This window comes from Hemicordylus capensis, chromosome 4 (genome assembly GCF_027244095.1).
Source record: "Hemicordylus capensis ecotype Gifberg chromosome 4, rHemCap1.1.pri, whole genome shotgun sequence".
Classification (NCBI taxonomy): Eukaryota; Metazoa; Chordata; class Lepidosauria; order Squamata; family Cordylidae; genus Hemicordylus; species Hemicordylus capensis.
In genome coordinates, this window is record NC_069660.1 from 175,463,284 (window position 1) to 175,482,908 (window position 19,625).

General features: G+C 44.2%; 1 protein-coding gene across 8 annotated transcripts in view; it reads left to right on the forward strand.

Annotated features, from left to right (window-relative positions):
* Positions 1-19,625, forward strand: part of CFAP61 (cilia and flagella associated protein 61) — a 230,732-nt gene that overhangs the window by 188,442 nt on the left and 22,665 nt on the right. For 6 of the 8 annotated variants that reach the window (XM_053247244.1, XM_053247242.1, XM_053247240.1 and 3 more), the window contains 2 exons: positions 2,088-2,179; positions 5,361-5,566. In XM_053247244.1, coding sequence (XP_053103219.1) covers positions 2,088-2,179; positions 5,361-5,566 — 298 coding nt within the window. Of the gene's footprint in view, positions 1-2,087; positions 2,180-5,360; positions 5,567-16,610; positions 16,711-19,625 lie in introns of those variants that run through there. The other 2 variants (XR_008306425.1, XM_053247246.1) reach the window with 2 other exon arrangements.

Consider the following 19,625-nt stretch of genomic DNA (forward strand, 5'->3'; position numbering starts at 1 on the left):
GCTTCTAGGAAAAATTCCACTAATCGAATCTACCAGTATACATGGAGGATGTTTCTGCGTTGGCTCCACAGGAAAAAACTCCCTAGTGACGAGGCGACTCCACTACATCTCCTACAATTCCTCCAGGATGGGCTTGATAAAGGACTGAAGCCCAACACCCTCAAGAGGCAAGCTGCCGCATTATTGCCAATGTTGAAGGGGAAGGCTAACTCACAGTATCATTCTCTCCTAAAAAGGTTTCTCAGGGGGGCCACCCTATTGTCTCCCCCAGTGATACATCGTTTCCCCTCATGGGATCTGAATTTGGTGCTTCAAGCATTACAAGGCCCTCCTTTCGAACTGATCCGTACCATACCACTACGCCTCTTGTTTCAGAAGTTGGCCTTCTTGGTGGCACTCACCTCTGCTAGAAGAGTTTCCGAGCTGAGAGTGCTCTCAGTCCACAAGTCGTTCTGCGTCTTCTCTGAGGACTCGGTCAGGCTGATTCCGGACCCCTTTTTCCAACCAAAGGTGATATCTCATTTCCATGCATCACAAGACATCTTTCTTCCTTCATTCTGCCCGCATCCGAAGCACCCCAGAGAGAAACTGTGGCACAAGCTGGATTTACGTAGATGCTTGAGATGCTACATAAAACGCACGGCCAGTTTTCGTAAGACCAAATCTATGTTTGTCTCTTACCTGCCCACCTCTATGGGAGAGGCGGTATCAGCAAGAACTATTGCTAAATGGATTAGAGCATGCATTACCTTAGTTTATGAGACACAAAAGGTCCCTCCTCCGGCCAATATTTGGGCACACTCCACCAGGTCGGCAGCCGCCTCGGCCGCCTTCTCCACTAACGCTTCAGTACAGGAGATTTGTAAGGCAGCGGTATGGAAGAGTCCATCCACCTTTATAAAACATTATAAACTGGATACATACGCCGCTGCCCAAGCGGCATTCGGTAGGAGAGCACTCCAGAGGGTTCTTCCCCAGGAATGAGCAGCGTTATCCCTCCCTGACTTGGGAAGTTTGCTTTGGTAAGTCCCATCTTCATGAGATGCCTTGACAGCACCAACCGAGAATGAAGCATTGGTTACTCACCGAGAAGGCTTCTTCTGGTTGCTGCTGTCAAGGCATCTCAGCCCACCCTTGTGGCTCGCTTTCCTCTCTAGGGGAAGAACCCTCCTGGGACCAGGTTATACGCTCCCACACACATCTGATCCTTGCAGGGCGTAGGGACATGTATATGTGTTTCTTCTCTCTTGTATTATTCTCTGCATAACTTTCTCGTACTACTGGTTCACTCGGCCTAGAAGAACTGGGGCGGGGTTATCCCCGTCAGAGCTATATAGGACTGCCTTTCTAAACTAATTTGCATAGTCCTGCCTAGGAGCACGTGACAGGGATAACCCATCTTCATGAGATGCCTTGACAGCAGCAACCAGAAGAAGCCTTCACGGTGAGTAACCAATGCTTCATTCTCACCAAGGAATAAGAAAAGAGCCTGAATGCTGCTGCTTCATCTCATCATTTTGACACTCCTATTTCTGATCTTTCAGAAAACCAAGTGCTTTCTGTGTACTCTTTTTTGCACTCCTTGATAAATTCAATTGAAGTCAGAAGAATTGCTTCAGTTTAACTATGTAACTCAAATGAAATTATAAATTTTATGGAATAGCAATAAAGTAACATTCAATATTCTCCCAGTCGCAACAGAATTGTTATATAGTATAGTATATATGTTGCCTATGTGCTAATGAATTTAATTAGTCTCTGTGCACAGACGGTTTCACTTGAGTATATTTTAGTCTATCATTATTTTTGAGATGTAAGTTCCTTATTGTTCTACTGTTATTACGTATTATACCGTTATATATATGGTTTATACTCCCTATTGTTACATGACATCTGGCATTATAGTATCACTATCTTGTATTGCATCTTGTCAAAGACATACTAAAGGATTTACTTACTACATATACAGCAAATATTTTGAAAGAGAGAGTGTCATATCTAATTCTTCTTTAGGCTGACAAATTAGCTGTCATATATGCTGACTGCACTAATATAGACTTGAATAACACACTCATTGCTTCTGGTAGGTGGTGTTCTCCCTGGAAGATATAACTATGTGCACATTTTTAAACCTGGAATTCCCACTCGCTTGGCTGTACAAGAAACACAACCTAATTATGTAAGTATTAAACATCCATGAGTGATATAAAGCGAGCCTATATGACTGGTACTGCAAAAATCTTGAGGGTACTTACGATTTTTGTTTGCTAGAAAACTTATGCATATCTAGTAAGAAAGTCCACTTGTCACTTTCACAGTAAATGCAGTGTACCCCTAATGGCATACTGAGTATGATGTAATTTGTCACTTCAGTTTCAGTCTCTGAGCATATTAACAAGTGCTCAGATTGTTTCCTTTTTGCTAACAAAGTCACAAGACTTTAACAGCTTACTTCACAAGAAGTAAGAGTTCCATGCTTTTCTGCACTGGTCAGACTTCTCCTGGAATACTCATAGGGATGTGCAAACTGGTTCGATGGCTCGATGTTGAGCCACACACACACACACCCCCGTAGCTTGACTTGACATCGAACCCCCCGGGCATTCGGGCGGGTTTGCGAGCTTTTTCTGTTAAAAAAAAATTGTACTTAGCCCCTCTGGGTAGGCCTTCTCTGAGGCCATGAGGGGTCTCTGGAAGCTCCCCCTCCCCCTCTGGGCCTCCATTATGCCTCAAATCGCCCTGTTCTGGCAATCTCTGGCCTGTTCCAGGCCTCGCCCCTGTTCTCATGGCCATTTTGGAGACCTCTGTGCATGCCCAATGGGCCTCTGTGTGGCCTGGGTCATGGCCCAGCCATGCAGAGGCCCATTGGGCATGTGCGGTGGCCTTCAAAATGGCCACCACGATGGGGGTGAGGCCCAGAATGGGCCAAAGACCACCCAAACAGGTTGATTTGAGACATAATGGAGGCCCGCAAGGGGAGGGGGAACCTCCAGAGACACACACACAACCCCACGCATGCAGCCTCGGAGAAGCCCCCTGGAGAGGGTAAGTTAAAAAATAAAAAGAAAAGAAAATATTTAACAGAAAAAACTCGTGAACCTGAACTGAACTGAACTTGGGGCGGGGGGGGGGTGTCAAAAAGGGTGCCGGACTGAACTGGCCCTGTCTGGTCTGGGTCTAGTTTGGACTTGAACTGAACCAGGCCAGCTGGTTTCATGCACACCCCTGTGCCCAGTTCTGGGCACTGCATTATAAGAAGGACGTTGAGAAACTGGAATACGTTCAGAGGAGGGCAACAAACTTGATAAGGGATGTGAAAATCAAGTACTATAAAGAATGGCTGAAGGAGCTGGGTATGTTTATCCTGGATAAGAGAAGACTAAAGGGAGAAATCTTCCAATAACCTAAGGCCTTTTACCCAGAGGAAGGAGCAGACTTGTTCTCTGTTGCTTCTGAGGTCAGGACTAGCACAAATGGGTTGAAATTTCAAGGAAGTAGATTCAGGTTAGACCTCAGGAAGAATTCCCTAACTGTGGAAGCTGTTTGTTCCACCTCACACAGTGGTGGACTGGGCTCGCCTTCATTACAGCCTTTCAGACAGAGGCTAGATGGCCATCTGTCATGAATGCTGTAGCATGTCTCTGCACTGAGCAGGGGATTGGACTAGATATCACCAAGATCCCTTCCAACTCTGAAATCCTATAATTCTGTGAAAAGTGCAAACACTTAAAATGTCATGAAAACTAGTTTGGCATCTCGTAGCAAGACTCCTAAATGTGTAGTCTTTTGAGTATAACCCACACAAGGGAATCATTTTGACCTCTAAAGCCCTTAAGGGTTTGTGCCTTGGATATCTGAGGGACTGCCTATTCCAAAGGGTTTCTGCCCACTTGACAAAGACACCGGAGGGGGCTCTGCTTCATGTGCCGACAATGAGTGAGGCAGGACGCAGGACAGGGCCTTCTCAGTTACTGTCCCCAGGCTTTGGAATGCTCTCCCAGTGGGCATCCGCTCCTCAATCTCAATCACAGTTTTTAGAAAGCAAGTGAAATCTTGGCTTTTTATCCTGGCTTTTATATGAATGTGGCTTTCATTGCTGCTGCTCTGTATTTTATGGTCTTATTGTGTATGTTTTAAATTTTTAAATGTTTGTTTTAAATTTCTAAATGTTTTAAATTTTAATTAGATTTGTATTGTTATATTTCAATGTAATATTTTTATTGCTTAACTGTTGAATAGTTTTATATTGTTTTAAATGTTTTGTAAGCTGCCTTGAGATTCATTTTTTTTTTTGAAAGGCAGTATTAAAACCTTACAATTATAGATGTGTAAAAAATGCTTCCTAGATATCCAGTGCAGTGGCAGCCCAAGCCAGTAGCAAAGTAAAGTTGATAGCAGCCCAGGGGCAAAAGCAAAGTGGAACCCCTTACTCACAGATCACCTCCTTTTTTCCCTTGCCGCTCGCCCCTCACCACTTGCCCATTAGGCTAGACTCACTCCAACTGCCAGTGAGAACAATCCTGTGCAAAGCAGAATTAGGGGCAGGCACAGCTCAGTGACACAGTGGTGGTGGGGCGGGGCATGAAGATGGAGCACCCTAGCGGGGAAGGGGAGGCAGCAAGCATTGCCCCCAGGACCTGAGGGCACCCATGGTACAGATGCACTGCATGCTCTTGGTCAATAGTGGCTATGCCACTGGCCCTAGCCCCTGTGGCACCTGATATGGAAAAGCAATATGTTACCTCCTCCTGTGGTATGTGAAACACGAGCCAAAGTTTTCCCCACCACACCCTTCAAAACATGCACAGTGCAATTGTTTCCTCTAAACTGCAGATACCTTCCTGATCACCTTCCCCTATCTAGATGCATTACATCTCCACTTTCTCATACATAACTCTCCTTCCACCCTCCTATCTAATTTGACATGTCTGTGTTCCCTCTCTCTCCTCTCCTTGACTGTGGAGCAGAGTGCTTGTCTAGAGTGTCTCCACAGAGATGCTCTAGGTTAGCACTCTGCAGGCCTCAGTACACTTCCTTCTGCTCTGTTTGCTTACTTTTCACAGAGCAGGAGGAGGAGGGCCATCTTGAAGTGCCTCTTTGCCAAGTGGTGGCTGTGCCACCTCTTGGGAAACAGCTGGTCCCATAGCAATGGAGTGAATGACGAGGGGGGCAGATGATGCAGGGTGCATCTTGCTGCCCTGCGGACACCCAAAAAATCCACCACCACCTTACCCTCATGAAAGGCCTGCCTCTGTTCAGTGGTGTTGTAAAACACCTCAATACTAGCTAACCTCTAATTATATGGCCATGTCGCTTTGTTTTTTCCTCTTCTATCACAGCAATTTTCTTAATTTTCACAGGGGATGGCAATCACCACAGGAGATGCACAAAAGGGGAGTTACTTCAGAATACATGTCAACCAGTACAGTATGATAGAAACTATTACTTGCCTTTCAAAGAAGGCCATTCCTGTCTCCAACTACCTGTGTTTATTTGGACAGCATGAACGACTTCTTAATAATCTTTGTTCTCGCTGGAGAGAAGGACTGATCACAAATCTCTATAGGTAGGATATGTTATATATTGTAACAAATTGTCCATCTTGATTTGGTTTATTCTCTAATGACAGTAAGATGAGGCAGCCTTCACTTTTGGAAAAGTGCCTCCTCTTGATCACACACAGGGTTGACTAGCAAGAATACCAAGCCCAGAATAAGAGGACTCTTTCAGTTATTTGAGGATTTGGCAAACTTCAGCTACAGACTTGCAGGTTCTAGAAATAGCAGCCAACATTCTACATGGTAAAACCTCAGCATTAGCAAGCTGCCAGGACTGCTGCATGTGTAAAAGGCAGCCCCAGGGTTGTTGCGGGGGTGACTGTTGTGAAACTCCTTAAAACAGCATGTGGGCATTGTGTTTCCAATCGAAATAGCACTGAAGAAGTGCCTGTGTACTGTTTTAAGGCATTTCACAATAGCCTGTCTCCACAACAGCCACAGGGCTGCCTTTTATTAGCACAGCAGTCCTGATAGCTTACTAATGCTGAAGTTTGTCAGCCTCTGTCAAAAGACTATGTCCAAACACATACACAGGAACACATTTGTGTCATCCCCATAGGTTAGGGATTCAGACAGATATGATATGATCCTCTCGGCCATTGCACACCTTTGGACATAAGGTCAATTGAACTTGTTCCTTGGAATCAACTACACACCTGGATATGACCTTTTTCTTTTCTTTTTTATCATGCCAAAGGAAAACTGAGCTGTCTGAGCCATGACCTGAAATGGCTCAGCTGCAGCATAAACAAACAACATTTTTGCATGGAAACACTGACATCATTAAAAACCAACAATTGCCTGGCATCAACAGACCTTTCAGAGTCATTCTTGCATGTTCTGATATGTCCTCCTCACAGGAAATAACTTCATTTTGCCAATGGCAGCTGGCATTTCCAGCACTGGGCCTTGCGGTTTAGCCCAGTGCTGTTTGGCCCATCTATCCTAATAATATTCAAGAAGGGCTTTATAGTTCTCATTTTTACTATGCACTTGCTTCTGGCCCACTTGAACTGACAGGAGAATTTCAACAGGAGCAGGAGCTGCAACAGGTCCCAGATCCTGAATGCCTGGAGGTTGACTCTTACCAAATCTTGAAATGGAGGAAGCATTAATGTGGGACTTGCCAGCAGGATTGTTTTACATCTTTCCTCTCCTTGGACTAATGGCCAGAATAATCAAAATAGTACAGAAACAAAGGGTGGAATTTAAAACAACAAATGCCAAATAGAGTAAAAACAATTTAAACAATTTTACAGAATTAAAAATGTTAAAACAATTTCATGGGTTAAAAACAAACAGTTAAAAATTAATTTCAGTTAAAAGCCTGAGATAACAGGTGTGTCTTGAGGGTCTTCCTAAAAGTAAACAGAGATGGAGATGCTCCTATCCTAACAGGGAGTATATTGCAAAGCCCCGGGGTAGCCACAGAGAAGGCCTGGTTCTGAATCACCATCAAATGAACCGGTAGCAACCATAACCCGGACCTCTCCAGATGATCTCAATAGGCGACAGGGTTCATGACAAAGAAGGCGCTCTCTTAAGTACCCTGGACCCAAGCTTCATGTCAGTGAAACATGTCAATTGTTTCTCTCAGGGAATATCACTTGTCAATCCACTGATAGCTCCACATTATGATACCATGTTGGGAATTTATGCACTATCAGCAACTTTATATATATATATATATATAGAGAGAGAGAGAGAGAGAGAGAGAGAGAGAGAGAGAGATTTATATATATATATATATATATATATATATATATATATATATATATATATATGTGTGTGTGTGTGTGTGTGTGTGTGTGTGTGTGTGTATATATCCTTATCTATAAAACGCTTGGTGTCCATCCGTGGACGGACACCAAGCGTGTGTCCGTGCCTCCCTGGCCTCTTCTGGGCATGCGCGAAGCGCATAGCCAGAACAGAGCCAGGGAGCCAGGACCGCCAGTACCCGGCGGCCATCTTGGGCGGCCAGAAGCGGCCGCCCCGAAGAAGCCGGGTAAGTGGCGGCGGGGGACACTGGCCGAGGCGCGGCCAAGGAGGCGGCAGAGCCATGGCCGAGGCCTGGCCATGCTGCTGCTTACCCGGCTTCTTCGGGGCGGCCACTTCTGGCCGCCCAGGATGGCCGCCGGACGAGGCGGCGGAGAAGACAATGCGGCAGTGGGCCCGGGCAGCGGTGGACCAGGCCAGAGCCGCGGGTGGCGGTGGGTGGCGGGCCCGGCCGGAGCCGCGGGCGGTGGTGAGTGGCGGGCCCGGCCAGAGCCGCGGGCGGGAGGGGTAATGGCGGCGGTGGTCTGGAGCGCAGAGCTCCCCTAGCACCCGTTATTCAACGGGCTACAAAACCACTAGTATGTGAATATATATATATATATATATATATATATATATATATATATATGAAAATTTAAAACAATAAAATGATTAAAACCATCAAACTATTAAAAAATTATATCTAATTAGAACATAAGAACAGCCCTGCTGGATCAGGCCCAAGGCCCATCTAGTCCAGCATTCTGTTTCACACAATGGCCCACCAGATGCTGCTGGAAGCCTACAGACAGAAATTGAGCGCATGCCCTCTCTCCTGCTGTTACTCCCCTGCAACTGGTACCCAGAGGCATCCTGCCTATGAGGCTGGAGGTAACCTATAGCCCTCTGACTAGTAGCCGATGATAGACCTCTCCTCCATGAAGTTATCCAAACCCCTCTTAAAGCCATCCAGGTTGTTGGCTGTCACCACATCTTGTGGCGGACAATTCCACAAGTTGATTATGCATTGTGTGAAAAGTAGTTTCGTTTGTTGGTCCTAAATTTCCTGGCAATCAATTTTATGGGATGACCCCTGGTTCTAGTGTTATGTGAGAGAGAGAAGAATTTCTCTCTATCCACTTTCTCCACACCATGCATGATTTTATAGACCTCTATCATGTCTCCCTGTAGTCGTCTTTTTTCTAAACTAAATAGCCCGAGGTGTTGTAGCCTTGCCTCATAAGAAAGGTGCTCTAGGCCCCTGATCATCTTGGTTGCCCTCTTCTGCACCTTTTCCAGTTCTACAATGTCCTTTTTTAGATGTGGTGACCAGTATTGTACTCATTACTCCAGGTGTGGCCGCACCATCGTTTTGTATAAGGGCATTATAATATTAGCCGTTTTATTTTCAATCCCCTTCCTAATGATCACTAGCATGGAATTGGCCCTTTTCACAGCTGCCGCACATTGAGTCGACACTTTCAATGAGCTGTCCACCACAACCCCAAGATCTCTTTCCTGGTCAGTCACCAACAGCTCAGACCCCAACAGCGTATACTTGAAGTTGGAGTTTTTCATCCCAATGTGCATCACTTTACACTTGCCAACATTGAACTGCATTTGCCACTTTGTCGCCCATTCACCCAGTTTGGAGAGATCCTTTTGGAACTCCTCACAATCCATTTTGGATTTCACTACCCTAAAGAGTTTGGTATCATCTACAAACTTGGCCACCTCGCTGCTTACCCCTACTTCTAGATCATTTATGAATAAATTAAAAAGCACTGGTCCCAATATAGATCCCTGAGGGACCCCACTTCTTACTTCCCTCCATTGTGAAAACTCTTCATTTATCCCTACCCTCTGTTTCCTGTCTTTCAACCAGTTAGCAATCCACACATGTACTTGTCCCCTTTTCCCATGACTGCTAAGTTTCCTCAGGAGTCTTTGATGAGGAACTTTGTCAAACGCTTTTTGGAAGTCTAAGTATATGTCAACAGGATTGCCTTTATCCACACAATTAAAAGTCTTGACTGCCTTTTTAAAAGTTGTAAGAGATGGGGAGGCTCTTATTTCAGCAGGAAGCGTGTTCCAAAGCCTCTGGGCAGCAATGGAGAATGCCTGTCCCTGAGTAGCCACCAGACGAGCTGGTGGCAACTGCAGACAAACCTCTCCTGATTATCCCAATGGGTAGTGTGGTTTATAGTGAAGAAGACATTCTCTTAAATACCCAGGGCCCAAGCTGTTCAGGGCTTTATAGGTTATAACCAAAACCTTGTATTTTGTCCAGAAACTTGTTGGCAACCAGTGTAGATCTTTTAAGATAGGAATGATATGGTGTCTCTGAGATGACCCAGAGACCAACCTGACTGCCACATTCTGGACCAACTGCAGTTTCCAGACTATGTACAAAGGCAGCCCCACATAGAGTACATTGCAGTAGTCAAGTCTGGAGGTGACCAGCAGATGTACTACTGTTCTGATGTCATTTATCTCAAGAAACAGATGTAGCTGGCGTATCAGCTGAAGCTGATAAAAGGCACCTCTGGCCACCGCTTCAACCTGGGACACCAGTGAGAAGTTTGTGTCCAGAAGCACCCCTAGACTGCATACGTGTCCCTTCTGGGGAAGTATGACCCCATCCAGAACATGCAGATCAAATTTATCTCCCAAGTTCCGACCCCGCACAATAAATGCCTCTATCATATCTGGATTCAATCAGTCTCAGTTCGTTATCTCTCATCCAGTCTATCACTGCCTCCAGGCAGGCATCTGGGGAGGTCATGCCTTCTCCTGATGATGAGAAGAGCAGTGGTAGAAGAGCAGACTTGCAGAGCAGTGGTGGCTGCTGAGCCCTGGGGCATAGGAGGAGCAGTGAGGAAGGGAACTGAGGACTTTAAGAACAGTGTACCTACCACCCAACCCAGCATTTCCCATGCTTGGCCAGGCCATGCCCCCATCACTCAGCTGGCCAATGGGTATGCACAGCAGCCATTTACAGAGTCAGCACAGTTGACCCCGTAAATGGCTGCCACACATGCCCATCAGCCAGCTGAACAGCAGGGGCGGGGTGTGCAGGATGCTGGGTTGGGTGCTGAGCCTGCCTCACCAGTGGCAGCAGTGAGTTTGCTGCACCAGGGCTCACCGGCCCTCATTGTTACAGAGCTCTATGGCCACCTGCCCCTTAACAGTTAATGCTTAAAGCTGTTTTCCTCAGCTGTCACTTTAGCCCATAAAGGCTTTGAGCTAAATGCCCCATTTCTTTAAAAGAACTTTCTATTTTTTCATAAGGAAAAAGTAGTTTTATTATTTATTATTTTTTATTATTTATTTATTTGATTTGTATACCTCCCTTCCAAAATGGCTCAGGGCGGTTTATAATCAAAACACACTACTAAAACAGTAAAGAGCTAAAACAAATTAAAACAAACAATATAACAATTAACAATTTAAAAACATTTTAAAACAATTACAGTGATTAAAAACCCCGAAATCGGGTTTTGAATTTTAAAATAAACCAGAAATTAAAACCCCCACAATTTAGGAAGCTGAGAAAGCTTGAGTGAAAAGAAGGGTTTTCAGGTGTTTTTTGATGGGGAGGATCGTATATCAGCAGGGAGCACATTCCACAATCTTGGGGCAGTGACCGAGAAGGCCCATCTCTGTGTAGCCACCAAATGAGTTGGCGGTAACTGGAGATGGACCTCCTCAGATGACCTCAATGGGCAGTGGGGCTCATAACGAAGAAGTCGCTCTCTTAGATACCCAGGGCCTAAGCCGTTTAGGGCTTTGTAAGTTATAACTAGCACCTTGCATTTTGTCCGGAAACCTATTGGCAGCCAGTGTAACTCCATCAGTAAAGGAGTAACATGGTCTCTCCGAGATGACCCAGAGACCAACCTGGCTGCCGTATTCTGAACCAACTGAAGTTTCCGGACTACGTACAAAGGCAGCCCCACGTAGAACGCATTACAAAAGTGAGGTCTGGAGGTTACGAGCAGATGTACCACAGTTTTGAGGTCATTGAACTTGAGAAACGGGCACAGCTGGCGGCGTATCAGCCGGAGCTGATAGAAAGCACCCCTGGCCACCGCCTCAACCTGAGAAACCAGGGAGAGGTGTGAATCCAGAAGTACTCCCAGACTGCGAACCTGTTCCTTTTGGGGAAGTGTGACCCCATCTAGAACAGGCAGATCAAAATCGTCTCTAGAGTTCTGACCCCGCACAATAAGTACCTCCGTCTTATCTGGATTCAGCTTCAGTTTATTCTCCCTCATCCAGCCCATTACTGCTTCCAGACAGGCATTTAGGAAGGATATGCCAGCTCCTGAAGAAGTTGACATAGAGAAGTAGATCTGGGTGTCATCAGCATACTGGTAACACCCAGCTCCAAATCCCCTGATGATCTCTTCCAGTGGTTTCATGTAGATGTTAAAAAGCATTGGAGAGTGTACAGAGCCTTGAGGGACACCATACTTAAGCTCAGATTTTGAAGAGCAACAGTCTCCAATCGACACCATCTGGAATCTATCCGAGAGATAGGAGTGGAGCCACTGTAAAACAGTGCCTCCCACCCCTAACACCCTCAGATGATACAGAAGGACACTATGGTCAATAGTATCGAAAGCCGCCAAGAGATCCAAAAGGACCAACAGAGTCACACTTCCTCTGTCAATTCCTAGTTGGAGATCATCCATCAGGCCGACCAAGGCTGTCTCCACCCCATAGCCCGCCCGAAAACCAGTTTGAAATGGGCGATCGATACACCAACAGAAGTCCCAATCTATCCCTGGTCCCCAAACTCAAGTACACACATTCAATATGGTCCGATACCCTGACAGGGACCCTGGTAAGGGAGATGTTATCCTTATAGACCACAGCCACCCCACCTCCCGCCCATGTCCCCTCACCTGCTCCTCTACAGAATATCCTGGAGGGAGAAGCTGGGACCAAACTGGACCACTAGCCTCCCCCAACCAAGTCTCGGTAATACATACCAGGTCAGCCCCTTCATCCATGATCAAATCATGGATGAGTTCAGATTTATTTTGGACTGACCTGGCATTACAGAGGAGCAGGGAAAAGCTATGTGGGTTGTTGGCAGTGCTCCCCAAGGTCAAAGAGCTGGCAGGACAGCTGGAAGTGGAGATCGCTATTAAATTTCTAACTATGCTTCCCCTGGAACGGCCCGCTGTCCTGCCAACATTACTTCTTCTATTCCCCACCACCACCGGGATGGCTGCCCCATAGTCAACAAAGGCACCCCCTGTCCCCCCATCTTCAGATGACCCCAAACACATTACACAATTTCAACCCAAGTCTAAAACAGCTTAAAACTAATTAAACAGAAGCCCTCTAGCCCTTGCCCTCGCTCCCCCCCCAGGGGCGACCCCCTCTGGTGTCACCCCTTCAGTGGTGACCCCGCTGGGGGCGGGCCAACTGCCACAAGGAGCCTTCCTATAGAGCCCAAAACTGAACAGGTGACCCTAGGAACAGCTGAGTCACTCAGGGGCTGGTCACAGTCCTGCCCATACTTCCCACAGATGTTAACCTGAGGCTGCAGCCCCACAGGGGAAGCAAAGGCAGGCAGGCAACAGCAGAAGGAACCCCAGCACCCACCTGGTCTCTCACTCCAGGCAGCACTGGGTTGGAGCTAGATGGACTCTCCCTTTCTCTCTCTGCTGGGCTTTTGCATCCAGATCCTGCTTCTCTTCCCCCCTGCCCGCCCCCCAAGTTAGTTCTGTTTTCCACTGAGTGTGGAATATAATTCTGCTGGCTTTCTGTCCTAATCACTCATCCCAGCAGTGGCACAACTTGGGTGTCAGGAGGGTCTGACACTGGATGTGAGCTGAACTAAAGTTCATAAAAAAGGATAGAGTACCTCTTTGTTTTGGAGTCGTTCCATGTCAAATCAACAAGAGAGTTGTATCATAGTCATGAATTTTCTGGAAGTTTTGCAGAGGTATTATATATGTTGAAATGTATCTATAACCAAGATTGTATAAAAAACATCTATACCTGAGTGTTTGGCGACATCACCGCCCTCCCCTATAATAAAGGTCAATGTTTCCATAAAATGTGTGCTCATTCATTTTGCCCTTAAGTGCGATGTGTGCAATGTACAACATTCATTAAAGTCTCATTTTAAAGCTCAGGATTTATTTGAAAATTGTAGAGTGCCATATGCCAGAGTGTTCAGAAATACAGCAGTAATTGGAGGTCAACTATTTAGGGGGAAACTCCAATTTTTCAATAATTTCAACAATAAATAATAAAATAATTTTCAATAATGATTTAGGAATGACTTTGATGACATTGGTTCACTTACTACTACTACTATTTTCAACAAAAGTTTTCAAAGCGGTTTACATAGAAAAATAAATAAGAAATAAGATGATTCCCTGTCCCCAAAGGTCCACCCAGTACATTTCATTATAATATTATTGTACATACATGATGGTTTAGGTTGCTGAAATTCTGTACAATGCAAAATATCTTTCAGTTTTGTTCTCCACAGTCAGTATATGTATAACATCATGTTGGAAATGCATTCGTTTGGTATTTCAGATAAATTTAGCAGCACCAAGAAAAATCTTCTTGATCTTCCAATCCATTATATTTTAAAACTATTTTGATATATGTCAACACTGATAACTACAATTCATTTCATTGAGATTGCTGTGTACCCTAGGCTCCCAGTTATTAGCAAAAATACTGTAGGTCTGAAATCAGAACACATCTAATACAGGCAAACCTCATTACTCTCAGGGGTTCTGTTCCTCACATACTACCATGAATAATGAGCCGTGAATAACGAGGCATTATGCCTATGGCAAATGGGGTTAGGTTCATGGATGGAAAAAAAGTGCAAAAACATTTTTGTAAATGGCAGTGCTCTGCGGGGGTCTTTTTTGGAGTTGCTCAATAGATCTGAAATACCTAATTTGTATATTTTTAACATGATGTTCTACATGTGCTGATTGTGGAGGACAAAAGTGAAGGATTTTTGTATTTTATAGGAATTTGGCAGCTGAAAATATAATGCATGCACAAAAATATAATGAAATGCGCTCGGTGAACTGATCACTAGGAGATGCATCAGCATCACCAAAGCCATTCCTAAATCCACTGGCACAAGGAGATAATGGCTGAGGACATTTGTGAAAAGTTGGGTATTTTCATAAATATATGTCAATTACTGCTGTATTTCTGAATATTCTGGCTCATGGCGTGCTACATTGCTTGAATAGATACTGGCCTTTAAAACAGGAGCAGAGCCAGGCTGGCGGTAGTCCGTGTGCAGCCGCCGCTGTGGCCCCCTGGCCCTGCCCCATGCATCTGATGTCAGACACGCCCAGCTAGCCATGCCCCCGTGTCTGATGTCAGATGCAGGGGTGTGGTCTCTCTTCCAAATGGGGCCACGTGGCCCTGTTTGAAAAGGGCATCGGCCTGCGCTACTTTGAGCAGCACAGGCCGATCTCTCTCCTAAACAGGGTTGCACAGCCCCATTTGGGAGGGAGATCGATTGGCCCCACTGCATTGGCAGCGGGACCAGGAGTGCCCCTCCCTGCCTTTAAGGCAGGAAGAGTTGCTCCGGCCATGCTGCCACTGCAGCACAGGCTGATTTCAGCTCCAAATGGGGCCGCACAGCCCCGTTTGGGACTGAAATAACGCTCCCGCATCAGACGTGGGAGAGGTGTCTGGAGCCGCGCTCGCGGCCCCTGATTGGGTGCGGCCCGGGTTCTTTAAACCCATTCACCCAATGGCGGCTTCACCTCTGCTTTAAAATAATATCTTAATTGGCTTTATTAAGTTGTGCAGTTCTAATTTTTTGACAAAAAGAATGAGCATGCATTTCACAGAAAAATGATCAATTATTTTATGGAAGAGTGTAGCCCAGTCCTGAAAGGGAGAGATTTTTATTTTTAAACAACTTTGGTTATAGATACATTTCAACATATGTAGTGTCTCTGCAAAATTTCAAGAAAATCCATGACTGTGATGCAACTTCCATGAGCCACATCTTGTTTTCACATGGAATGGCTCTTTGTTCAAAAGGCCTTCCATAGAACAGAAGGTCTCAGTTCTACTATTGCCAGATGACTAAAAAAATGTTATTTTTAAAAGGCCTGTCAAGGCAGGGGTCAAACCTCTGTGGTGGGAATCTGTCTATTCCTTAAGAGAGCAGTCACCTTGGTGACCTGCAGTACTTCCTTCTTCCTTTATGATGGTCTAAAGTGGCTACCCAGGCCTTCAAACATACTTCACAAAAACATATGATTGATGTCATCTGTTTGCCACCACCACCTTTGGGAGGAGAGTGTTGGAGCGTGTGGTTTCCTCATGATTGCTGTTAGAACATACAGGAAGTCTGCCTGTGAGATGCTGTTTTACATCCCAAAACTGAAGACTGACCTACCCTGATACCAACTGGAGAAAATGAAGTTTGGCCTTGCATGTGTATTCCTATTCTCAGTAGTACCAGGGTGGGTCAATCCACCCACCCATCCCACAGAAAAATGAAAAAGGAAGGGGACTTGTTTGGTTTTAGATTGTGAGCCCTTTGGGGACAGGGAACTATCTTATTTCTTTTTCTGTACAAATTGCTTTGTGAACTTTTGTTGAAAAGTGATATATAATGTTGGTGATAGTAATTACCAACAGTTGTTTTCCCCGTGACAATGGTTACTGACAATGTTTTTTCCTGTGACACTCTGTGGATGTGAAAGCTGGACTTTGAAGAAGCAGGAAAGAAAAAATATTGACACTTTTGAACTTTTGATGCTGGAGGATACCATGGACAGCCAGGAAAACAAACAAATTGATCATAGTACAAATCAATCCAGAATTTTCACTCAAGGCACAAATGACCAGGCTCGAACAATCATACTTTGGACACATTATGCGAAGATCCTGCTCCCTTGAGAAGTCCATAATGCTGGGGAAAGTTGAAGGAAAGAGAAGAAGAGGACAGCCAGCAGCAAGGTGGATGGATTTGATTATGACAGCACTGAGAGACCTAAAAGGCCAAGCTGAAGACAGATCATCCTGGAGAGAATCTATCTATGTAGTCGCTAAAAGTTGATACCGACTTGACGGCACTTCATCAATCAATCAATTAATCAATAGTAATATTAATTATTATTATTATGAAAGAATTTTGTGGGTTGTAATAGATTGCTTGAATCCTAGGGATGGCCTTCCATCCTGTCCTCTTCATGTTCCTTCTCTTTCTCACAGTTCAGTTGTGTAAGCAACATTTTGTTATACCACTTTATGATGGGACTTTCCTTTTAGCTCCTGAGTCACTTGTTGGCATTGCTAGTCAATCCTGCCTAAGTGGAAGCACTTTCCTAAAAAGTAAAGACTGCAACTATCTGTGACTGGGAATTCACAGGTAAGATCAAATTACCCTTTTAATGTGTCTATATGCTGCAATGCATATTCTTCAGTATAGTTGCTGTTTTAGAATATTTTGAGAAAAAGATTTTAAATGTATAATTGTAGGGCTCGGCAGTGCAGTAATCAGAGGTTTTCAATAAGGTGCTGGCATCTTTGTGTGTATGTAGGTTTGAAACCTTATTTTATAAAGTTGCTATGAAACTCACTTTCCCCCCTGCATATAACACGGTTCTCAATTTAGGCACAGGTAGGGTCAAATCAGTTTCAGCAATGTAACAGTATCATTCATGTGCCATTAGACTATTGATCTGCATGCTGTTGGACATTGATTGATTGATTGATTGATTTTAATATTTAGCTTTTCCAAGTGATATTGTCTTATGAGTTTTGTCCAAAAATGTATTAAGTAATCCATTAACTATGCTGTTGCTGTTATTACATCTTATTCTACTAAATGGATCTCTAAATATATATTCTGGTTACATAGTGTCAAGGTTGTATCAATAGTTGTGTAGTTGTGCAGGACTGTGGAAATAGCCCTAGCCCAACAGGGTGTCATGGCATTGTGGATGCAGTCATGCTAGGTAGAGGACTAGAAACACAGTACTGCATGCAAGTTCCTTAGTCTCTTATTTGCAGCTCTTTATTGAATCCTTTGTGCCTGGGCAAAGACCTGTGCCAAAACACTGTGCATGTTTTAAGGAAAAGAATATGTTCTGCTAATAATTCATCTGAGGAATCATTACCTGCAATAAATGCTCACATTCCTCATTCATAAGGGGTCTGTTCCTAAGGATCACATCAGCTTCTTTGGTATTCTATGGTTTATAGCAAGCACTATTACTATCCCAGCGGATATCTAATTTTTCTTGCACCTGTTCCTACTGTCTTGAGGTAGTTAGAAACAATTTAAGGGGGAAATACAACAAACATGATGAGTGAAACAAGTATGCATCTATTCTCTAGATATCTTTCACAAACAAATTGAATTTGTTAGTTGCATAGTTATATTTGAAATTCACTTTTTTTCTTTTTTCTTTTTCTGCGTTTGCATTTGCAGGTTCCTCACTTTAAGGCAGAAGAGTGCCTATTCTTAATCCTTTTGTAACTGGATAATTTTTTTTCCTCCACAATATCTATTGCCAGGAATCAGCTCAGTGAAACAGCTGTCACCTGGAAGTTAATTTGCATGTCAGAGAGATACCATTTATCTTTTAAATTAGGGGTTGTAGCTAGCCCTACATTTTCTCACTGCCTTGCACATCATATGAAGGCTTTAACCCTCTGATGCTGGATTTTGTGATTGCAAAATTAAGTTTCAAGTTAAATGTCAAAATTAAAAGTGACAACTGGGCCACAAAAGTAATGCATCCCACCCATTCTAACAGTGTGGCTTATCTTATGCTTCTTATTCAAGGTAGACTCTTACATCCCATTCCAGTGAATCCATGTTAGCTGTGTAACAGGGACTTTCATGGCCACAGAGGCAATGAGTGAATAGCAGGCAAGGCAGCATGGATGCTGGAATCTCCAACCTTATAAATCTGGCAACTTCCAACACCAAACTCAGATAGAGAGTCCTTTGGGCAGCTACACAGTTGGTACAATCAAAGAATCCCCTGGTACTTATCATAGAAATCACATAAGGATAGTCCACTTCCTGCTCTGTGAACTCAAGTGATGCTGGACCAAGTACTTAGAAGGAATTAGGTATGCCAACACCAACTTGCTTAACTTATCCACCCAGATTTTGGTAAATCTGGTCAGGTCTACTTCCTCTCCCACAATAATAAAATGCAAGTGGCACATTTTTATTTTTGACAGACTTGGCATTAAACATCATCAAGTTCACCTGGGACTGGGCCAGTCACTTCTCTCTCAGCCTAACCTACTTCACAGGGTTGTTGTGAAAGAGAAACTCAAGTATGTAGTATACCGCTCTAGGCTCCTTGGAGGAAGAGCGGGATAGAAAATGTAAAAATAATAATAATCATCATCATCTAGCAGGGGGAATGGAATCTACATTCCTTGGGATGGAACAGAGACGTGGCAGGGGTCGAGCACAGCCATATTTTCCACCTTGTTGCTATTCATGACTCCTTCCAGTGCTACACTTCCCATACTCCAATACCATAACAATATAGGTGCCAATGTGGTGTAGTGGCTAGAGTATTGGACTAGGACTGGGAGGACCAGGGTTCAAATCCCCATTCAGCCATGAAAATTACTGGGTGACTCTGGGTCAGTCACATATCTCTCAGCCTTACCTACCTCACAGCATTATTGTGAGGATAGACATAACCATGTACACTGCTCTGGGCTTCTTGAAGGAAGAGCGGGATATAAATGTAAAGAGCAGAGAAAGAGTAGGATATCAATGTGAAATAATAATAATAACAATAATAATGATAATAATAATAATATTGTGGCCATAGGGGCCACAGAAATCACCATCAGCCAATTACAAAAAGCAATTATTTGCTTTTTTACAAAAATTACAAATTTACTGGGAACAGCCTATATTCTGTGACAATATCTATAATAATAACAGCAACAACATTGATAATAAAATTCAGCCATCTCAGGTCCTTGGGAAGGACTCGATGTCTGTATAAAACAAACCAGTCAATAACACCTGTCTGACTGTGTAAACAAGAAATAATAATAATAATAATTAATAATAACCCCCAGTGAGGCACTACCTTGGCATGGTTGTGGGGCTTGTGTGCTCTGAGGAAGGTGAGAGCTATGCCAGAGGTCCAACCATGCTGGACAGGTCTCACCAGAGAAGCCAGATGAAGAGTGCCTCTCCCATCAACAATATGGTGAGACGTAACTTTATTATTATTTATTATTATTATCGTTATTATTATTTTACATTTTATATCCCGCTCTTCCTCCAAGGAGCCC